Raw genomic sequence first — 23,747 nt, forward strand, 5'->3', positions numbered from 1 at the left:
AGATGATAATGATCTGGATTTGACAAGCTTTTCTTCTAATGCTGGAATACAGCTAGCTGAGATTGCAAATTGAGCCTGTATTTCATGATTTTGGTGTTTAATTTATACTGTAATAAGAAAGTGAAAGTTGTATACTAACAGATTTCTAGATGCATACTGTCTAATCTAGAACTTCTATCGCTTAAAAATGCAGAACCACAGATGCCATGTGAGTAATGAAACAAAATGCTACTAATCTTATTTTTGCAGTTTGCAAAGGAGATACTTCAGATATTTTAGACTACAAGTCAGTAAACTTTGCTTACGTAGCTGGCTCCATTCATTCTCTGAAGCCAATCACTTCCCCTGTGGTGGCTGATAAGAATTTAACGGCTTGAGAAGGTGAAGTGTCAGCATCCTTACTGCTAAACACGTTCCCAGGCATATCAGTAGCCTCTGTCCATCACCCATGCTGGAAGCTATTTGGAAAAAGAGAAATAGAAATTGGGGAAGGGAAGTCATGCATCATCCTCCTGGCTGGAACATACAGAAGAATTTATGCTGTTTTCATCATGTGGATTCACTAGAGAAATGACCACCTTTGATCAGCCAAGCAAAATCAAAAACTTGTTTATTTGCTGCCTGTGCCCCCCACGGGTGCTGAGGCTCTGGACTTGCAGGCGCCCAAGGACAAAGAGGAATCTGCTAGTGGGCACTGCATGTGTGATCTACCTGGGATTCCTCGTCAGTCAAGTGGGTCACGTTTTACCCCAGCACAAAGGAGGACACCAAAAGATCAGTTCCAGAAGTCTCCAAGATGCAGCCCAAACTCCTTTTCTGGGCATCCCACTGGATGGCACCCTGTCACCACCCAATTTCCAGGAACCCCAGCATGGTAGCAATGGGACCTTGCTGCCACCCAATGTAGTTTATATCACCCTGCGGTCCAAGCGCAGCAAGCCTGCCAATATCAGAGGCACAGTGAAGCCAAAACGCAGGAAGAAACATACAAACCCTTTGTCCTACGGACAGCACTTTCCAAAAGCTGCTTTTATAGGCCAGGAAGAGGCCTTTGCCCAACAGCCGGGGAGGGCCACGCATGCCGTGGGCGCAATGGGAGCAGCAATAGCTCTGGAGGCGAGAAAGCACCAGCTGGATGAACACAGGCATAAAGGAATGGCAACCAGGGAGAGGGGTCACCGGAGACCTGGGGGGATTTCTGAAGCTATAAAGGCACAGCCCCAGCCTGAGGAAAGCAATATCAGGATTTACAGCGAGAGCTCTCCCTCTTGGCTGAGCAAAGACGACATCCTAAACATGCGCATGCTGGCAGATTCTCGGATAGAGAACATCCAAGAAGTACCTTCTCACAAAGCAGTCCTGGTTGTATTTGCGAAGGGTCCCAGCACCACAGGAACTGCTTGTAACCAGGGGCACTGTGGCATCATCAAAAGACCCCTCGACATGAGTGAGGTGTTTGCCTTTCATTTGGATAGGATCTTGGGGCTGAACAGGAGCTTACCTTCTGTAAGCAGGAGATCGGAGTTCTTCCAAGGTAACACATTCCTATGGCTTTCAGCTTGCAGGTGGAGTGCTAAGGATTCCTTCCCCCTCCCATGTTAACCACAGGGCAGCAGCCACCTTTAACTCCTGTGAGCCTGAGAACTAACCCCATCATTACAGGGAAGTAAAGCTGATATCTGTGTGTAATTTCTGCAGTGCAATTATCCTGTTAGAAGGATGCAGTACCCCAAAGTTTAGATCAAATACCATTGAGCTGCTGAGGCTAATAACAATTTCTCTTCCACAAGAGTCTGGAATGAGGAAAAAAAAAAAAGAGGGAGTCATCCATAGATCGCATGACATTGTACAGACTGCCTGAAGTAAAACTGGTGAAAGAAATTCCAGAATACCCTGTGATTCGATGGGTATTTCTGATTTTTTTTTTTTTTAAAGCTTTCTCATCTTTTAGATCTGACTTTAATAAAATGTTGTTGAAAGTGAGCACAAGAATTCACCTCTCAAACAGATGGTAGGAAAGGGGGTTTATATTTAGTCAGATAACCTACTCAGAGTTAGGGAAACTTCCTGCAGAAGTTTGATGCTACTTTCATGGTACTAATACCTCTGGGAACGGAAACATTTTTTAAAAGTGCTTTCCTCTCCCCAGTAATTAAAAAAATACTACATTTCAGTGAATCCTGCTGTACATCAAGGTTCATTACACACATCTATATATTATGCCAACAAAGAAATATACACAGTAAGTATCTCAATATGCCCGTTACACGATTGGTATAAAGTTTTCAATTAAAAAATTGACTTTTATTCTTTAGTGAAATTAAAGATAAATTTCAGACACGTAGTGTGAGTTAGAAGTAAGTCTACTTCTAACATTGCTATCTTGTTAAATATGTCTTCAGCCTAACTGCTATTTTTGTACAGTCACAAATCACAATCCGAAAGGACTACGTTGCATTTTAATGAATCATTGCTAAAGTGGCTAGCTATGTTTTTGCTGTTCCTTTCTTGCTGTTGAAATCAGCTTATACAAAGTATTTTTATATCAGTCTGCGTTTCTTAAAAAAAGCAATACAAGAATGACTTTCTAAATTCTGACAGTAGGAAGAGGACCCAGTGATCTCTGATTTCTTCCTGCTTTGTAAACCTTTCTTTTGGCAGCCTGTACAACAATGTGAATGAATCTCTAGGAACAACAGTTTGCAGGCTTCTGAATATTATTCATACTTGCAGAGCATGGAAGATACATTATGCCTAGTTTATTTTTAGGAATAAGATTTATTGCTATAGAGCTGTCATAAGGCATTAAGGTAGTTCGGTTGGAGGAATTCTGCACAGCGTGGCTGCAGAGATGACAGACTACAAGCCTCTGAAAACTGCTATTAGGCTAATTGTGCATTGTGTTGCTTGGTGTCTGTCACCTTACAGTATGTTTTGGACTGTCTGGGACAGAGAGAGTCATTCTGCCCTCTAACTTTCCTCATAACTGTCTGTGTTCCTATAGCAAGAAGAGTGTTGCTAGGTGATGAGAAGAGAAATAACATTTTGGTCTTCATTTTTTCCAGCTAAAGGGTGAACAGAGCTTTTGGAACAGTTACTGTACCTTGTCGCTCTCCATTTCTCTAGCCTGGAAATATGCAGGAGCTCAGATGCCTAATATCTACTTGAGCTGATTACTATTTACACACTTGTGTTTGGCATAATCTGGAAAACATCTGTGTTGAGAAAATGAGAAAAAATATATTCTTAAAAATAATATGGACAATTAGTGAGCTCATTTCTATAACCCATATGCATTTAAGTTATGATTAGGTAGGCACTGTAAAGTTTTTTACAGGGCAGCTTATATGAATCATGGTTATTCACATGGGAAAGAAAGCAATGCAGGATTAGAGACTGTGTGTGTATATATGAATGTACACAATTTCTGGGCTGACATCTCTCTCTCCACGACACATCACTTTAGCTTGCCTCAGTTGTGATCTGATGTAACAAGACATGTTTGATGTAGCATTAAAACCTTAAAAAATGGGCTTTTCAAAACTGTCATTCATGTTGTCAAAAGCAGTTTCAAAGAACTGCTTAGTAAATCCCTGTACAGGTTCTGTTTCCCCTATTCCTACAAATCCCTCATTGATTTTTTTTTTTTTAAAGTCTGGAAAAATACTTTATGCAAGTCCTCTGTCTGCTGCCCTTACCTTCCCTAGTTAATTGTAAACCCTTTTAAGTGTTAACTGAATATTTTTTATTATTTATAAACAATAAATTTTTTTCCATCATGGATGGAAAAATCCAGTATGATAACTCTTTCCCTCATATTTTTGCAATGAGTTGGCCAAACATAAAAAGCCCAGGGAGTACAGGTTGGCAAAGCCCTTTTGAGTTCAGTGTTGAACTATGCAAGCATAGTTCATATGCAAGCACTCATTCATTACTCCCATTGCTACCTACAAGGCATCAAAAATGCCAAGAGCTCCAAAACACCTATAAAAAAAGGATAAGCCTGTAAAACAACAAGAAATAATATAAAACTGTGTCTATTGTAGAGAAAATGGAGGTCGACCCTCATGTGTCTGAGTTTTGGGATGGTCACATTAATACCACAGGACTGAGAATCTTCATTATTTGATCACCCTGAGGAAGAGACATAAGTGACCTTGCTTGGTGTCACAGCCCTACCTTAATTAATTTGCACAGAAGCTAAGTAAAATGACTGCACATATTGCCTCTAGCTCAGCAACAGCATTTGCAGGGCAGGATGGTGCTGATGTTTGTTAGGGTTTCAGCTACCACTGGAGTAACATGGGCTGGAGCAGGCTTGCTCCTGTGTTGCAGCTGACAGCTGTAGGAATAGGACTCTGGCTCCTTGGATCATAGCAACAAGGCTGAGCTCTTTACTCAGCTTTTGGTACAAAATACGCAGCTATTGCTATGCAATTTTATTGCACCACCAACTGAGGGCCTGAACTACTGCATGCTGACAACTACCCCTCTTCCCCCCTGGTTTTCTCATATCATAAGTTTGGCGAAATATGTTTTATCCTGTGCTGAGAAGAATAAGCACAGGTGTACTCAATTCATTTGAGCTTTTTTCTTTTTTTGCTAAAGATTGGACCTCTTATTTGCCCAGAACCACTTTTCCTAAAACATGCAAGAAACTCTTCCTTTGAATAACACCTTTCATGGCTGGTTTAGTGCAAACAGACGAATGACGTGATAGATAGCTCCGCTGGTTGTACTTGTCATTTTGCTTTACTGGTCTCTACGTGATGATAAATGGAGCCATAGGTTTATCTGTGTTATAGCCTGCACTATCAGCCTGCCGTTGCCATCCCACCAAAAGTTATGCAAAAGCAGGCAAAGATAATGTGGATCACTAACATCAGGGCAAAGAATAAGAAACAGCTAATGTTGCCTTACGCATTCAGAATGCACTAAAAGGCTTCAATTTACCTCTCCTGTTTTCTATCTATCAACCCAAACAACTTACACCAGTGTTGTACCTCTCGGAGGGCGTATTTCCAATATTTGGTTGGGTAGAGAAGTTCATGTATAAGCAGCAATGCAGTCCATAGTCTAGAGAGCAACTGATGCACATTTCATGCATTCCTTAATTCTGACATCCATACAAGCGCAGGACAGAAACATTGCAAATAAGGTGCAGAAGGAAGAAAGAAAAATAGCCTAACTTCTCTCTGCTTTCTGCTTCTGTCCCTTATATTTTCCCTCAGAACTTAATCTTAAACTCTCAAATTCAAGTAACGCACTGTATGTCAGTCCCTTATCTTTCCACACTAAGTTATCCTCTCCTGCTAATATGTGGGTAACTAAACTCTTTCTTTCAAATGTGGCAGTGTTAAGCTATACTGCTTTACAGTGAACAACGAGGAGTTTGAGAAAGGGCTTTGTGAAAGATTTGCTTTTTTAATGATGCTGTCATGGGCACATTTGAAAATATTTTCTTTCTCGGAAGTTAGAAAAATTACTGTAGATACAAGTTAGAGCACAAGATGTAAGAGTAACATTTGCAAGAGCACCTTTGTGGTTAAGAAGCATACAGACTATTTTCAAAGTGATGTGGTGTGTGGATATCTAAGATGATGCCTATGTTGAAGAAGCCATGCAGTGATACATTATCTAACTGCACATGAAGCAGTTAGAGTACCTTGAGGTAGTCTAGTCTCAGCAGCCTGAGGTTTCACCTGTGTTAGGTTATTCAACTTAGGATATCCTGAGCCAGTAGCTCCTAAGGGCCGAAAAGTTTTAGAAATATTTTGATGTTTAAAAATCTATATGAATTACTAGGAAGCTGGTTCCAACATGAGTTTTGAAAAATCTTTCCCATACGATCTTGCAGATCATCTTAGTTAGTCAAGTAGATATATTGGTGTAAAATGGCAGATGAAAAGAAAATGAAGCCAATCAGCTTTAGGCAAGATTCAGTGCAATGCAGCTGCAGCAACAGAAAAACAGTAGCCCTTTGTGTTAATATATAAAGTTGATTAGGAAAGAAGTGCACGCAGAACACACTGAACACACTCAAACTCCTCAGTTTTGGCTGTATCAAACTGGAAGCTCTGATTCTTAGCCAGGCCTTACTTTTCACCGTTCAGTTAACTTCAGCCCCATCCTCATAAGGTTTGAATCAGAAGAGCTCCATTGATTTCAGTGGGGTCATGCCAATTCATGCAGCTATGAATCAGACCCCTTATCTGCTTTAATTCAGCATTTTCATGTTTTTCCTGCAAGCATCAAAAATGTGAGTCACTGGTCCTTACTGAAGCTGCTGTTTCATATTCCTGTAATTCAATTTATATTACAGAGTTGAAAGATTTTATTTTGGCTCATCTTTTCTGCTCCCATTTCCTCTGAAATGCAAACATTTCCTGTATTTAGCCTTGGTCTTTTTAGATGTTTTTGTATCTTAATGGAAACTGGCAAGATATTATTCATATTTTTCAAGTATTTATATTACTATTGTTTATCATGTCCCTTTTGGGTAGACAGGAGATGTTTGTTTTGTTAGTAGACCATTTATGTAGTTGGTTTGTAGAAGAATTCATGAATAGTTACATAAGCTGTTAGTGGAGATATAAAAATAATAGATCAGACTTGGTCCTGAAGAAAGCCATCCTTTTTTGTGACAATTCCCAATGCTTCTATAGACTTTCTCCAACTGGCTTGGAAAAGAAGCTTAGCCAATAGTTGACCTAACTTGGCTAAAATCATCTACAATGTAGGTGATGGAACCACAGCAAGAGAGATGAGGAAATGGCTAAGACTTCCCAAACTAATTTCCTAAGTACTTATTCAGGCACCTCAGTAGAGGAGAAGCCTGATTTTCAGGAGTGCTCAGTGCTTTTTTTCAGCAGAGGAAAGAGCGTGGATCATGGTGCTGATAAAGGTAGTACTGATCCTAGTGAAAGAGATTGATGTTCCTAATGGAAGGACGACTTCTGTGTTCCTAAGGAAACATTGGGCAACTGGGAGGGAAGTTAGAGGTGGTGGAGCTGTACATTGGGTTGGCTTGAGAAGGACTAACTTGTATGTGCAAGCCATGGCAAAAACAAGATCGAGTACATTCTGGTTTCGGAGAGGACTTTGTTTTTCTCTTGGGCTTGTGTGTGGGGCCTATCATGCTCTATTGGCAAATACAAGATGGATCTTTACATATGATTCACTACTAAGTATGGGCAAAGATAATTTCTTACTTGTTGTTTTAGATCAGTCAGCATCCTTTGGACAAGTTGCTTTTTGATTCAGCTGTATGGAGATCTGTTTTTAACAGTTCTTGCTGCTTACTTTAGCAGCTTTTACCTTGCTGTTGGCACCGATACTTGTTTTCTGTATGCTATTCTCTGTCTGGATTACCTCTGGAGAAGGTGTCATGGATCTTGTTGCCTTCATGCAAGTTTCTGAAAGCTTCTCTTCAGGTGCATCTCTGGCTCCATGGGCATGTGGAAGACAGAGACAGTTTAGGCTGCATTTAACTATGCAATAAATTGTGCAATAGTGTGGACTTTAGGTTCATTGACCTTCAAGATGAACATAAATTTTAAGCTTTATACACGTTTCAACAGTTGCTATTTAGCAAGTAACAGCTTCGCAGTTAAATGGTTCCTCCTCTCTCTACCAAGACATCATATTTTGGTCTTCTGTCTACACCCAGAAATATAAAGGATTTCTTTGTTTTAATGTGCATACATGCCACAGTCCTGGGACCTCAACAGTTTAAGGCAGCAACAGCATTACATCAGCAATGAAAAGGAGAGTTCCACTTTCCTAAGAAGACAGACATGCCTGTTACTTGATATTGGGTGAAATATGTTTATCAGTTCTTACACTGGGAAAGCTTATTTTAAATTCTTTGCTGAGGTTTCTTCCCACTGAGAACTCTGAACACTTGAACTCACCAAAGCTAAGGCCCTTGACTTAGTTTCAGGGAAGAACAGAATATTCTTTAAAAGAATTAAAGAATTTGGCCAAAATAGCTGCTGTACAAAACAGATCTCATGTTATAACTGAATAAAAAAATACTTGTCAAGGTGTTTATTCATGCTAAGCTCACACTCTCTAGTATTCTCATATATTATTTCAGAGCTGTGAAGTCATACATTATAGGCCTAAAATACTAAAGATAACAAAATAAATCCACTTTTAGTATAGGATTTGTAGTGTTTCTATGCCCATTATGCAGAAAAAATACTTTGACATAAGTTTTCAGCTCTTGTAAATCATCATCAGTTCACTGGAATCAGAGGGAAATTACATTGTTGATTCACAGTGGCATTGTAGGCTCTTAATCTACCTATAAACTTTTGAATAGTCTGGTTTAGTATATGATTTTGTACATTAATCTCTTGCTTCAAACAGAGAAAGCCTTCTGTACACTGAAGGCGTTTATAATGTCTATGCTTCTTCCATTCCTGCAGCGCCTGGTTTTAGATGTGGAATAAGACCACATTAACCAAAGGATGTCAAGTTATTAGTCCCTGGCCATTTTTCCTGCCACATCTGCAAAATGGTATAATTATTGATGCTTAGGCAACGTCTAAAGAATGATCAAGTAAGTCTGGCAGTATTGCACTATACCGATGATCTGTTTTTCCTTTTTCAGATGGTCAAGCGTGTCCTGTTATTCTCTGGGATTCTTCACTGAGCCCAACAGATAATAGTACCCATTCTTCAGTGAGATTAACCTGGGGGCGATATCAGCAGCTATTGAAGCAGAAATGCTGGCAGAATGGGAAAGTTCCCAAAGCTGAGTGGGGCTGTACCGAAATCCATCATCATGAGTGGTCCAAGATGGCACTCTTTGATTTTCTTCTGCAGGTAAAACATTTACTGAATGCAACTTTCTGCCTCAAAAGGCATGTGAGCACACATGGGACTCCTAGAAAAGTCATTTTAGTTTATTTCCTTTTTTCAAATGGGGAAGAGATGTATTTTCACAGTTTGAACTTGTTTCTGGTTGCTTCTTATGATTAAAATATCCAAAACGCAACTTATAATCAGGGAAAGAGATCAGGAACTTAACTGACTCATTTTCTAAAAGAGGAAGCAAAGGCTTTTGTCTTAAGACATCTTGATTTACTTCACCTTGAGGCAGGCATACTGTTTCTCCTTGACTCCTTGTTTCTCCAAACATAGTTCTTGACTATGTTCACAACTGTAAATTACTGTTTTTTACTGTGTGGTCCTTCCTGCACCTCCCCACAGCCCCCAGGGGTGATTTAAGTGGTTTTGGTCAGCTGAAATCTGGATCAAGATAACAGTTGTAGTGGCTAGTTTTCCTTCTTTTTAAAAACCCAGCCAGTGATTTGGTAAGGAAAGAGTAGAGCAGCAACTGATGAACGATATGGCTGCTGTTCTTCAATTAGGTATTGCACATAATCATTAGCTCTCCAAATAACACCAAACTAGGACTCCGCCCAGTGGTGTCACATAATGTGTGGCTACAGTTACAGCAATTATGTAGTAGAATACACTCCCCATATGAGTAAGGACTGAACTGAACCACCTGGCTGGAAGCTAATTTTATGGCTTGCTGAGATATGGCACTACTTCCAATTGTCCTTGCCTGCCAGACAGGTCCAGGTGACTGAGCCTCCTGCAGCACTTACTGGTTTATGTAACACTATTTGCATTTAAAACTGCAGCAAGCACTAGTTTTATGCACTGTGTTTGGTTGTCCATATAATTCAGCTTTTTATAGAGTTACATTTCTTGAAATATAAAAATCGTGACTTGGCTTATGCATAGCCTATCCCTGTCCTTCTCAGTCCTGTTCTAGGATGAATGAATATTTCCAGTTTTTTGGGGGGTTACATTTCTGCAGACTTGTTAAACAGAGCATTCAATTCTTCTCTAAAAATAGATCGTCACTTGTCTAATGACTCCAACTTTAGTCCCGTTATGAGCAAGTAATTCTTAGAAACTGCTATAAAGCCATATGTGGATTATTCTGATGCTAAACATAGTAATGCCCCTATAGGAATAGTACAGAACATGTCAGAGTTAATATGTTTTCATGTCATTGTCTTCTTGTTGAAGAGTTTAAAAATTCTCATGAGTTTGTGTTGATTTCTAATTTTAAGATCTTCTAAGACAAGTTTTTAAACTTCATAATTGAACTCCTATTATCCAGAAGGTGAGGTCAGTTAAAATAAGATGCAACAGGACTGAACTGTACCAACAGGATTGAACTGTACATGAAATAAAGAAACAAATTACTTTTATAGGAGTAGCTGGCATCAAAGTGATTTATACTTCCAGTTGCCTACCAGACAAGAACATGCATAGCAGAAAGTGAGTGAAAGGGGGTCTTATGATTCTTAAAGATTAAAATTTTATCTGGGTGCTCTCCAACTTAACTTTAAAGTTTATTAGAACTTTAGTTCTAATAGGCAGTAGAACATGAAGATTCTAAAACAAAAAATGCCAAGAAGGGGTTCTGAGTTTAAAAAAAATAATCTGTGCTTCATAAGTCATTCAGAAATAAAGAATAATGGTGAAAAGTATTCTCTATTAAACATACTTTCCTCAGAAGAATGGGTTTGGTGCCTGTAATAGGTGTTCCTAATCTCTGTTTTCAAATGCTATAAAACATAGGACCAGGCTGGAAAATTTTTATAGCTGACCTTCACTTGCCTTCTGCAAGAACTCAAGTAAAATAATGACATTAAATGTAAAACGGCTTCTTTAATTTGGGGGGTTTGGACCTCTCATGTACATAAATATATGACAAATACCAATGCTAACCTATTAAGGTTGCAGCATCAATTCCAGAGCATCCCATCATTCTGTCTTAACACTGGAATGATGCAAGATATTATGAAGAGGCTGTCTGTAAGAACACGATTTCCTTTCTATTTAATGCATGTAATGAAATGCAGTGCAGATGAATTAGCACTATACATCAAAGGAGTCTGTCTGGAAGGCCTCTGCTTCATTTTTTGGCAAAGCTTTTGGATGAGTTGAATGAGAGACCCCGTAAGCTAGAACACTGCAAGCAAGAGGGGCTCTAGTGCCTGCAGATGCTGAATGCTGCTCATGAAAGGAGAAATCTATTCCTTTCCTCAGGATTTTCACAGTTGAAAACAGACACTACCACCAAGACTGGTGGCAACAATACTACATACTTAAGAAAAAATAGAACAACTCTTAGACTTTCATTTGATGAACAAAATTAGGAAGCCTTTTCAACATGCAATGTAGTTCTACATCAGGAGAAGAGTCCTAACAGTTCATTTCACTGGGGTGTCACAAAAATAAAGTTGTAATTTTAGAAGGTTTGTGTGAACATTAATGCTTTTATGCTTAGAGCAGTTTGAAGAGTTAGCAGCATACAACAAACAAGGACAGAAAAAATGCTTTACCTTTGATAAGCTACTCATTAAGCCTTAGATGCACCAGACCAGACTTCCACTCTGTAAGCACCTGTCAGCAGGAGCAGGGCTGCATCCTGGGGAGATGAGCCGGAGCCAAGGACAGCCTCATGGCAGGCAGGACAGGCAGGGCCAGCAGCAGAGAAGCAGCCCAGCAGGAAGGATGGTGAAAGCCACAGGTCCCATTGATAGTGCAGTATCAGGCACAGACAAGACAGCAAGCCAGCTCCAAGGCCAATGAACAGGAACCCCAAGCAGCAATCCAGGAGCATCAGGCAGCAGAACAGGCAGCAGAACAAGCAGCAGATACAGCCCCCCAAGAAGGGCTTAGAGGAGGGCTGAGGTGCTATGCCTGAGCTTAAATGAGGCTCCTGGGCCCACGCACAGAGGGTGTGTGTGTGTGGAGGTCCCAGGTGAGGGTGCTTAGGGCAATTAAGGCCTATTCGTGCACTCAGGGCCCTGGCAATGTTGTGTATTTACTCTCATCTAGTCAGCCGGGGTAGAAGCACTTTCAAGGAGTGATTTATCCTTCCTGTATTAGATGGTTAGCCTAAAATGGCATCCTTTGCTCTGGGGGTGCCTTGTTCTTGTCATTGTTTATTAAAGGGAACATAAACAACTAAGTCAGAAGAGATGCTTAACATTTACACCACTAAAGTTAGACCACATGTATTCCTTCCAGCTAAGTGCTGTGTGATGAATAAGAGAGGGTTTGCATGGGAAAAAATAGCTAGACCATCATGTCATTAAAGTATATACCACAGTGCAACTCAGGGAGGCTGCTCTGTGATTATAAATGCACTCTTCTTGCATTTTGTAGCTTCTGATGGTTTGCTGTGCCCCTTACAAATCTTTTCAATTATTTTGCGTACTATTAGTATAATAGGTCCCACAAAATGGAGACCCTCTCTGTGTATCAGGCTGTGCTATTATTTTTATTGTTCTCCAGCAGAGAAAATGTAAAAAAACTAGAGCCTTCTGAAAAAAAAAAATTGTATTCACCATCTTGTTATTCTAGTTACACAGTGGTATTGTTCCACTATGTTCAAAGAATTTCTACTGACATAACAAATCATGGCTATAAAATGGATAAAATACAGTCTGGGGACCAGTTCTTCAACACCATTTCAATGCTGACTTTAATTATACTTGTCCTGAGCTTGCTTTCCTGTCAGCTGTGTTAGTGAGCGATGTCTTACAGTGACACTTTGCACCAAATACTTTGATATTGTTTTCACTTGGCACTCTGCTGTAATTTGTTTTAGATCTATAATCGACTAGACAGAAACTGCTGTGGATTCAAACCTCTCAAGGAGGATTCTTGCATGCAGCAAGGACTGAAGCTGAAATGTAGTGATCAGGATGCTGTTGACCTGACACACATAGTTCAGAGAAGGCATGACCGAAGGCACTTGGCCTTTATAGACAATAAGGGTTTCTTTGACAGAAACGAGGACAATCTTGACTTCAAAATACTACAAGGAATCAATGAGTAAGTTCTAAGTTATTAATTTTGTAAAAAGATTGATAATTTCTTCCCAGTTTGCGCATGAGACACTAAGCTACTGGAATAGATATCATTGGCCCAAGATATTTACAGGATGTGTCTAAAAATGTATGAGTAATCCCACTGCTGTAAAAGATACAATTAACATGCATATGATTAGCTGTGCATGGACTTCCTTTGCTGAGTCGCAGTCTATATTCATAGAATTGATTGCTAAACCACAACATAAATATTGCAATTCAGACTGATGGCAAAGCTGATGAATTTCTTTGTGCTTTTCCAGATTCCCTGAATCTGCAGTTTCAGTGCTGAGGAGCCAGCGTTTACGTGAGAAATTGCTGCAGTCTTTGTTCCTTGACAAAATATACTGGGAGAGCCAAGGAGGCAGAAAAGGAATTGAAAAGCTTATTGATGTAATAGAAAGGAGGTCCAAAATTCTTCTTACTTATATAAATGCACATGGAGCCAAAATATTGCCCATGAATGAATGAAGCAGTCTTGTTTCTATCTGAGAGATAGTCTTTAAAAAAATTTGTATGAGGCAAAAACTGACAGTAAAATAGATTTAATTCATAGGCTTATTTAATTTTTATTTTTTCCAAATTTTCCAGTTTATTTTTAAATAAGAAATCTTACATGGTTTAAAATCAACATTTAAATGTCAGCTGCAGCTCAACACAGTACAGTCTCTTCTATGTTACCAGTGACATGAAATGAAAAATAACCAAATGGTACAATAAATAATGTAGTAATATGTAGGTACCATGAACACTCCTTCTGTTAAACTGTTTGAAAATTAGCAACAGGATTTTCAGTACATTAGGTTGGATTACTCTTACTTCCCTCATTCAAGTCAGTAAAAGTTTTATTGCAAATTTAAATGGGAACAGAGATTTGTAAGCACTTGATACATTGATGAAAACTGTCATTGCATCTACCTGCTGAAACATATCTAGTACAGGAATTTGTCTTTTTGATTATGAATACCAAAATGCCAACATTTCCAAAGGCTTATTTTGTTTTATTTTATTTTGATATTTTGAAATCTGAAGACTAAATTCTGCTCTTTTAAATGCAGGGGTGTTTGCTCTGGACATCAGGGAAATTTAAAAAGAGTGAGGAGAACACAGCTTTAACAATAATAATTAATTTGACAAATATAGTTTTCACCTGTCCAGTATGGAGTACAATTTGTCACGAGTCACTTGTTACAATATACTATTTTCAGGTTGTTTTGATGTGTGGGTGGATGATCTGATATTTTCTGTCTATTGATTAACTGGGTGTTACTCACAGAATTGTCCTTTATTACCACTATTTTAAAAAAAGAAATTCAGCTTTAGCTTTGTGTGAATATACTGCTAAATAACTGTACACATTTTGTTTTTGCTACATTCTTGACAATATTTTTTTAAACTATTGTCAAAAAGCAGACCTATTAAGGACGTCAGTGGTGTTAAACTCAACACAGAAAATGCTTGTGCTGCATGCTCAGCTCTAGCCAGCAATTCAGGCTCTGGTTTTCCGTTATGATTGACCACTGTGGGGTGATGATTCTAGCTGACGACTCGCCCCAAGCATTCCCACAGGTAAGGTTGTTAGAGAAGGTTGGATAAGCTCTTTGGTTTCTTAACCTTCATCTGCTCCAGAAATAAAATATCAACTGTTATAGTCTATCATGACATATACCTTCTACCTATCTGTTTAGAAAAACTCTTATTGTCTTTCTAGAGAAATATCTATGATCTTCTTGCCATGAGATAATGGCAGAAGTTGAATGCTTTCATAGCTACTCTTGTCATTATGTATAGTAAAAAAAATAAGGTGCATAAGATTTGAAAATATTTTAAAAAGTGTTTGCGTAATGGTATTAATGAGAAACTAAAATGTTTCATGTCGATGTTAACGTGGATGGGTGAATTTAATGTTTTAAGTAACTACAATTCCACTGCAGCTAAAACAGATTTTCTTTCTTAGTATCAGAACAGCTATTAACAATAATTGCTTTACTAGAAGAAATAGATCTCATTATAAGCAGAGTTAAAGATACTTAGCAAAATTTTAAGAGCTTGGCCATCTAAATAATCTTTTTTTTTTTTTTTTTCTGTCAGCAAAGGGCAGATAAATTTGTAAAAACTTCCTAGAACTTAACTATTGCCTTGAGAGGACACATTTTAGAGTGCCTTGGACTTTTTAGTAGCACCAAAGTAGAATTTTATAGGATTTTCATATTATCCCTTTCTTAAAATGTTGTAACTTATTAGCCAGGTAATTTGTATCACAGAAACAAAAATATTACTGTAGCTTGCACTGTGAACAGAGCCTAGAGAAAGAAATAATCCTGTGGATCCATTTCACATGGAATTCCTGTTGCAGTAAATTCCACTCTTTGGTGACTGTCACGATCAATTTGTCTCGTTTCCTAGCCTATCTCACAGTTTTCTTCCGGCTAGATACCTGTTCAAATAGATTATCACACACTGCTGGGAGTGAGAAAAAGGCATGACTCTCAGCTGCACTGAACTTAGAGGAGGGCCAAGTGGAGATACAAGAGTGTACCTGATCATGAAAAAAAAGTCCCATGAGAACTCTGTCTTCTAGCTTCTCTTCTTCTATCTTTAGACTTCACATCCTGATGCCAAGTCATTGCCTCACATTGCCCAGTTGTTGTTTTTTCCAGAATTGACTCTTTGCCCAAGAAGAGGAAGAAATCAGAAAAGAGGATGTTTTTATCTTCTCAGGTTAGGTCATTTATTTTTATGATGATAACTTGATGCATTCTTCTCCATTTCTTCTGGACATGGACTAGTGTTGCCTTGAGCGTGATACATGCTTTTTTATTTGCCTGGCAGTTCAGTGCCAGCTCTTAAAGCAGCAATGTAATTGCCAACTAGTAAGTATTTGGCCTGAAGCTGACCTGGAGCAATGCCTCTCAGTAGTCCTGAGCTTAAGAGGTCCAAGTAGCCATGATGCTGTGCAGTACTTAAAAATTTGACTGAGCATGAAAAGCATAACTAAAGAGCACATCTTCTGGAGACAAATCCTGCAAATGAATGTCCTTAAGAAATGAATGGTGTTTTTTACTAGACTTTTTTGGTAGCAGAGGCATACAGATCAAGTTGTCATTAGAACTAATCTGCAGGGTGAAACAATATTTAGACTTTTGTAGAAAGTACAAGAGGAAGGATAGGTGTATCTCCCTGTGCTGTCCAGTATGGACCAGACAGGCACATGAAGGCACTGTCTTCTCAGAACTGCTGCAGGGACCAGTGAGTCCAGAGCAAATGGCCAAGACAGACTGAGCTATGCCATTACTGCACCCATTACACTTTCCAAGGGCAAAGGAATACTTCTTTCTCTGAAGCTCTGAATTTGGGTCTAGGACAAGGCGTTCTGCATCCTGCTCTCACCTTACAATGGTGCCTTAGCGTTGCACTATGCGTAGCCGGAGGCCTTGCTTTCTGTGCTGTGTTAACATGCCGCATTTCTTATGCATACAAACACTCTCATAGTCTTCAGGGAAATCAGGAGAGGCTTTGTGAGATTGGGCAGTGGGACTGGACTGTAAATTGCTTCTAATTCTCTAATGTTGATAACAAACTCCGGAAAGTGCCTTTTCTCCATAATGTTTACCCTGTTGGTGTAGAGCTTGGTACTTGAATCCAGTATTGTTAATAATACAAAGTATGACTGTGATAGTGCTTATGAGTACATACTAGCCAAGTTCTAGGGTTTTTTTACAAAAGTGAAGAACTCTGTACTTTTTGAGTGTATTTACATAAATGCTCCAGTAAAAAATACAAAAGAAGCACTTTGCAGCGCTTGTTTATTTGCTGCTACTGCATTCAAGATATCTGCTCTCCCTTCAGTAACAGGAGTAAAGTTTATTGGGAAATCAGTCCACTCCCTTTTAAAACAGCATGACAGTGGACTGACATTCCTGCACTGTAGCCTAAGTAATACTAACCGATAGCAAAAAACCCAAAGAAGCCTTAGTCTACCTATGGTGGTGATCGACAGAAAGCCAAGAAACTGTGTTTTAGTCATCTTTGCTGGGCTGTCTTCCATTTATGGGCATATGGGATCAGACAAAGACGCATGTTGCATATTACTAGGAAGGGTGTAACCAACGGCAACAGTCCAAAACCTGTGGGTGGGAAAAGACGATTATGTCATTCTTGAATCTGCCTAAAAGCCAGAACCACATGAAATGGAATTACTAAGAAAGTCAAGAGAGTTTGCTGATTTCATAACATTGGAAGACAGAGCTTAAAATAAGTAGCACAGGCACAGATGCCTTAAAATTCCTAGGGAGCCTGCCAGCAAGTTAATAATCTTAAATGTTTCAGAAGCTGAGGACATGAAAACTTTTGTGGAGCACTGTGAGAGCAGTTTCATTCTTTTTTTGTGTGTGTATTCTATACTGCACTATATTAAAGAAAGATAAATTCCGTGGTTTCAAAAGAGCAAATACAGATTTAGGGTACATTAAGGGACAAGCTTCCAGTAGCAATTCTGGGAACACTTTCATGCATGTGTGTGTATGCGAACACAAACGTACATGTATATGTATATATACCTTGGCTGGTTTCTATAAAATGGTCAGTTTGGCTAATAAAGAATGAGTTGTTTATGTAATTTGCTTTTCACATGTAGAATTGTATTTGTGAGTATAAGTCTGATTTTGGGTACACACAGTTGACGTTTAAACAAAACAATATTATGGATGAAACTTTTGTTCTCAAACGATTAACTCTCCCCTTGCTAACAAATTTATATAATCTTAAAAATTTTCTACTTACTATTGTAGAGAAAAACAGCGATGTATTTGTATCTGAGCTAAAATGCCAGACAACAGAGTGATATCAAATCAGATGTTTTTATTGAGTTTTGTATTAGATATTGATTTTCCATTTTCTTTTGGAATTTGTGCATTTTAAAAGTCAATTTATTTATCCTTTTATTAGTAACAGTAAAAGCATTATCACAAGTAATGAGTTGTTTGAACCTCTGCTGCTATTGTCATATAATGTCCAGGAATATACAAAATAAAATAATGTTTTCATCAGATTTTCAGTTCAGATCTCTAAGTCGCAATAACAAAACCGTAATACATATTAATGTAATGTGTGGATCATTAGATACTGTTTAGAAAGAACTATGGCCTTCAAGCTGCTTCTTCAGAGAAACAATCCAAACCAGGTTATTAAGTTCTTCCTGTGGAAACACTTTCTAGCTGTTTACTCAGGAGACTTGTAACTCTTTCTTACTCAGCTGATTCACTGTAGCTGTGGAACTTCTGGTTACTGCAGCATTAGTATTTACTGTCTGCTTTACCCATTCTGACAATGCCTACTGACACAAACATTGAGCGGAAAAGGCAGTGCCCATTTATGATGCCAGAACAGGAGTATTGGTCAATGACTGGTAAACTTTCTAAGAGACCATGAGCAAATACAGGAATAGGAGAAAGACACGGAACTCTGCATGGAATAGAGACTCACACAGAGTTAAAGTAGCCTAAGAACTTTTGGTCTCTGAAGTTTACATTTTTTCCATGATCCAAGAGAGACTAATGGGAAACACAAAGATGTTGAAACACTTTTAAACATTCTCTTTCCCACACAAAGTGATTTGATTTGTTTTATTAAAAACATTATTTATTTTTGCACATTACTGAATACGTCAGGCTAAATTCTCTCAGGAACATTTGTGTAAATTCATTACAATTCCACTGAATTATCCCATTTCCAGATGAAACAGTTAAAGTCAGTTAGGTTAATCCATATTCTCAGAGGTTGGAGAACTGAACCCCAAGATCAAAAGGAGGCCTTAGGAGAGTGACAAACAAGAAGGAGGGTTGCCTGAGATATAGCACGGGTATAGAACTTGGCATGCAAGTTCTCTAAACAAATATCTGTGGGCTCCAAGCAGGATCTACAAGTTTTCCTTGATGACTATTGGCCTGTTTCACCTGTATTTCTGTAGGAAGCCCTTGCCTAGCCAAATACAAATGTTTGAAATAAAACATAAAATGAGCAGTGCAGCAGTATCTTCTTCTAGTATGTCATGAAATATATGAACTGTATTTCAAAATGACATTATTAAAAAATAATTTTCCATGGTATATGAAGAATGCTTTATTTGTGGATTGAAATCTGATTAAAAGATCGCAAGCAAAAGGTAGAGTTTCTCAGAATGGAAGAGAGTCAAGCAATGGGGTCCTCCCACGATCAGTGCTGGGACTGATTTTATTTATCACCTTCACCACTGATAAAGAGAAGGCAGTGAACAGTGAAATTTCCAAGGATGCAAATGATACTAAGATTTTTTGCACATTCATATGACGGACTAATAGTGAAAAACTCTAGAAGAACCCCATGAAACTGAGTAGGTCAAACCTGGCAGATGAGCTTCAGTGTGGATTAATGTAAAGGCTTTACTTTGTCACCATTTAAAACCTTGGAGAGGTTTTAAGTCTTGGACTATGTGTGCAGCCTGGTCTCCACATCGCAAGAAGTATGAGCTGAAGTTAAAGTCAGTAGAGAGAAGAGCAACTGAGGTGATCAAGGTGCTGAAACAAGTATCTTGTAAAGAGAGATTTCTTCAGTTTGAAGATGAGAAAGCTGGAGGGGCTGGTAATTTAGGTTTACAAAATCATGACGATGATGGATGAGGTGAATGCAGAAAGTGTTATTCAGCAAATCCTGCAATACCAGGGGTGTGGAACACCCACTGAAACTAGTATCTCTTTTAAGCAGATAAAAGAAAGTTCTTCACACAGCAGGTATTGAGCTTCTGGAACTTGCTGCCATGAGGGACTGTGGAAGCTGACAGTATCAGGAGATTCAAAGGGGGTTAGACATTCAAGAACAGCAAGTTTATATATGGACTTTATAAGAATTAGGCAAGCTTTCATCCTCTAACATTCCTAATACAACAGTTCTGGATGCTGGGGAATATAGGGGAAAGGGACGACAGATATTGCCCCAGGCTCATGTGCTTACCTCACATTGCCACAGTCTAAGATGTACTACTGGTCTAGGTGGCCCACTGGGGTGACCCAGAAGGGTCATGTATTCTTATATTTGAAGACTATTCAACCAGCTGCAATGTTATAAGCTGTTCAGGCCTTTATTGTTCAGGCCTTTTCCCTATTTATAAGAATATATAAAATTATCTTTATTTGTGAGGATGGAGATGCTTGGGTGTTGTGAGTCTGCTTTGTCTTTGATGAAAGAAAAGAAAGAAAGCAGATGGCAACCTTCTAATGCCTGAGGATGGTTTTCCAAAAGCAGTTCCATGGATTTTGTTCTTTTGGAAAGGATGAAATGCACACAAAATGCAGAAACATTTTTTTCCCCACTGTGATGCATTGTTCTATCTGTATTTGGCACTGGATATACCAATGTCATTATTTAACTGAGTAAGATCTTGAAATAGGTGGCTTTCTCTAAAAATTAGTTCAGTCCCAGTAGTTATTTCCTTTTTAGCCTTGTGCAGTACATTTATTTCTTATTTAATCATTTGGTTTCAGCATTCACTGTTTAGGAACATGATCTGTATTTCCTTCAATGGAAAAGCTGGCATGGCATTCCATGGAGGTCTGTTAAGCTGCACAAGCATGCCTTATCGGAGGTATTCTTCAGCTAGCTATGCGAAACACTTTGAGATTTGGATGGAATTTATTAACTGTTAAGGAAAATAGCACCAATGTGAAAGCCAGCCTTACGAAGTGTGAGAACTATGTCTGACAGATGGTAAAAGCTGGCAGTCCAATGAGCTGCTCTGCTCTGGGAATTCTGAAACAACAGCAGGTCGTACGTCTTAATTTTCAGATATACATGGATATATTACATACCTAAGACAGGGTCTTTCCTGGTCACCTATTTTTTTCCTACCTCAGGTCTCCTGAAAAAGAATTATGCAGTCAAAAATTTTAGATGACAAGTGACTGAAGCATACTCTGAAGGCAGTTCTGGCATAGTTGCAGTAAACATGGGGAACTGGTGGTACCCAAACAGAAGCTAGAGCTCACAGATGCCTTCAGCATCATGCTGAAGGAAGATAAAAGGGTTTGTCCTGTTAAATATGACAAGATCTAGCTTTAAAAAATCTCACCGTGTGGGGAAAGCATCTGAGGCATTTTATCTTAGATAGGATGCTCAGGCCCACAGGGCTGTAACAGATCTCTCCCAACCCCCCCCATTCACTCATTCTGCTACCTCTTTTCATGATCACATGGACAATTCTACCATCACAGCTGCCACTGGCCTATAACATGAACGTTACTGAACTTAGACAGCTCTCTAGGTTTGAGTACCTAAGATACTCCTAAATCTTGCTGATTCTTTCCATGTAATAGGCTTAACTTTTCCTCCCTCTGGGGCTGAACCACTTAGATGAAAAACTCCCAACACTACACCTGCAGCTTTTATTTTGCACCCGATCCCTACAAGATGCAAGTCTCTTTTGCAGCTGATAAAGACCCATTTGTTTTTCTCTTGGCGATCTCCAACAATGTGAAGCATCGGTACTAATCGTCTCTTAGATTTCAAATACAAAAGTAACATCTTTTTTTCTTACCAGATCTTTTTCTTCCATGTTATAGCAGATATCACTGCTACTCTCCAGAATTGCAGTTGCAGCTTGGATACATAAATGCCTGGAAAGAATCTCCTAATTTATTTCATGTGTATCATTATTAGAATGTATCTGGCTAGATTTTTGAGAGGAGGACACAGGTGAGAGATAGATTGTGATGAGAAATCCCAGAAACCTGGTTGGTTTTTTTTTTCTTTTTTTTAAGAGTCTGGTATGAGAGAATGGGAGACCTGTTATCACACAGGTAATCCATAAATTACTGCTGCCTCCATCTTGACTGATCACTGTTGTGGAGGGCCTCAGCTAGCTCATTCCTTCTGCTGTGGGTTCCTTTTGTAGTCATTCCATTCCTGTTGCACTTTTAATTAGGAGACGACCATGACTGGGCTGTTAGCTGAGCAGGCTTTGTAACATAAAAGGGAAGGGGAAATAAAGAATTCCTATTATATACACCAAAAATGCAGTGTGTTGTTTTCTTAATAATCAGACATGAAAAAGTTATGTTATGAGATGTTATAGTTCTGTTCAAGTGCTGCTCTGCCTTTTTCTGGCCTTCCGCAGAGAAGATGCTCAGCAGACTTGGCAGTTCCCGCAGGCTCAGTGCACTGCCAGCTACCTGAGCAGTTGCTTTCTAAAGTTGCTTTCTGAGGTATGAGGCTCTTTCTGTCCAGGAACCTCTGCAGGAGTCACTGTGCTTGGGATTGCAGCTGGGACCTGGGCTGATTCACAGGATTTATACCCCATTGGGTAGTGCTTATAGTACTTGCTGCTGGAAAGAGGGCAAAATACCATCAAAACCTACACTTCTAGCCACACTTGAATGCTTGCTTGGCTGTATCGGCATGAACTAAGCCAATCAGGCAACTCATGCGACAGAAGCATTGATGTATTCTGAGCGCCACAAAAGGTCAAAGAACAAAAGAGATTAAATCCCCATTAAAATCACAGCTTTCCACTTCATTTTGCTTTGTGTGCTCGTATGTCTAAACTTGAACTTGAAATGCTAGTTTGCAAGTAGCTATAATGTGCAAATACAGCTTTTGTCAACTTGTTAGTGTTTGTGTTCTGAAGCAAGAGATCCAAAAGGCAAAGAACAACAGATTAAAGCTTATGCAGTGTCAACACCATACTGGGAAAGAATTCTTACCCTCTATCACAGTCTTATCTGAGTGATAATCTGCACGGCCATGGAGAGCTGACGCGTATTTTTTGTTACACTGTTGCCTTAGTGCTAAGATTTCTTTGGTTTTCTGCTGTCAGCTTTACCACCCAGTCTAGGTATCCTCAAGCTTTCACAATTGCTGCCTTTCCTGCTAAGAAAACAGAACTTACACGTGTTTCAGTACTTCTTGGCACTCTGCCTCCCACATATACTTTAGGGTCAAACTTTCAGCCTATTCGCTTACCCAGATTTCTAGTATAGGTAATAGTGTAATTAGCAAGGAAAGATAAATCATTTTTCCTCTTTGGTGGGGAAGAAGTCCTGCCAAAAACTGTGTAAATATGCCTTGTAAGGAGGGACTGCAAATCATCAGAGAAAAGCATACTTCATAAGTGTAGATCTGAAAATGTGATCTGATATTCATACAGTTTTGCAAATACAACTTGTGGAGCTCAATATCATGGCTATTCTACTGTTTAAGGACTGGATGAATGTTTAAGAGAATGAAGAGAATTTCCCCGAACAAAAGTTTTTATAACTTTTTTATAACTGCCACTGTATGCTGACAAAAGCCTGGAGGAGTCCTGCACTTTGGATGACTTTCACTGTGGGATCCGGATAAAGGGAGGCCACACTTTCTCACGTAGCCAGCTCTAATCCCCTCTTCCCTAGACTCCATCCCTGGGGGCCACTCTAGCAGCCTCATGTCTTGGAGCCACAATAGGATTACGTCGCAACACAGTTTATGGTTAGTTTTGCTAGATTTTGTCCCACTCTTGCATATGTTTTGAGTCCATAACAAAGTCCTTGTTGGCATTAATGGGAGCAAACGTTGTGCCCTGTAAGGCTCAAACCTGAACCTCCAATTCCAGGGAAACTTCTGCAATTACATATCATATTCCCAAGCTTTGTTTCCCATTTCTTGACGTTGAGATATCGCCAAGATCCATTCAAGCATTCTGGACTGAAGTGAAGCATGCATTATGCTTACACACATTTCCGTAAACCTAAGCCTTTGGTCTTCATATTGAGATGTGCTTAAAGCCCAGTGGAACTAGTATGTCTTTTTTTCTTAGGGATGATGAAC

The 23,747-nt window shown here is 39.1% G+C and overlaps 1 protein-coding gene across 1 annotated transcript; it reads left to right on the forward strand.

Annotated features, from left to right (window-relative positions):
* The first annotated feature begins 537 nt into the window (after positions 1–537).
* On the forward strand, positions 538–13,385 carry GASK1B (golgi associated kinase 1B). The gene is made up of 4 exons (XM_076337621.1): positions 538–1,534; positions 8,618–8,832; positions 12,653–12,879; positions 13,178–13,385. The coding sequence occupies exons 1-4, from the start codon at positions 538–540 to the stop codon at positions 13,383–13,385; spliced, it is 1,647 nt and encodes a 548-aa protein (XP_076193736.1).
* Positions 13,386–23,747: the final 10,362 nt, after the last annotated feature.

The sequence above is a fragment of the Aptenodytes patagonicus genome, chromosome 4, assembly GCF_965638725.1.
Source record: "Aptenodytes patagonicus chromosome 4, bAptPat1.pri.cur, whole genome shotgun sequence".
Classification (NCBI taxonomy): Eukaryota; Metazoa; Chordata; class Aves; order Sphenisciformes; family Spheniscidae; genus Aptenodytes; species Aptenodytes patagonicus.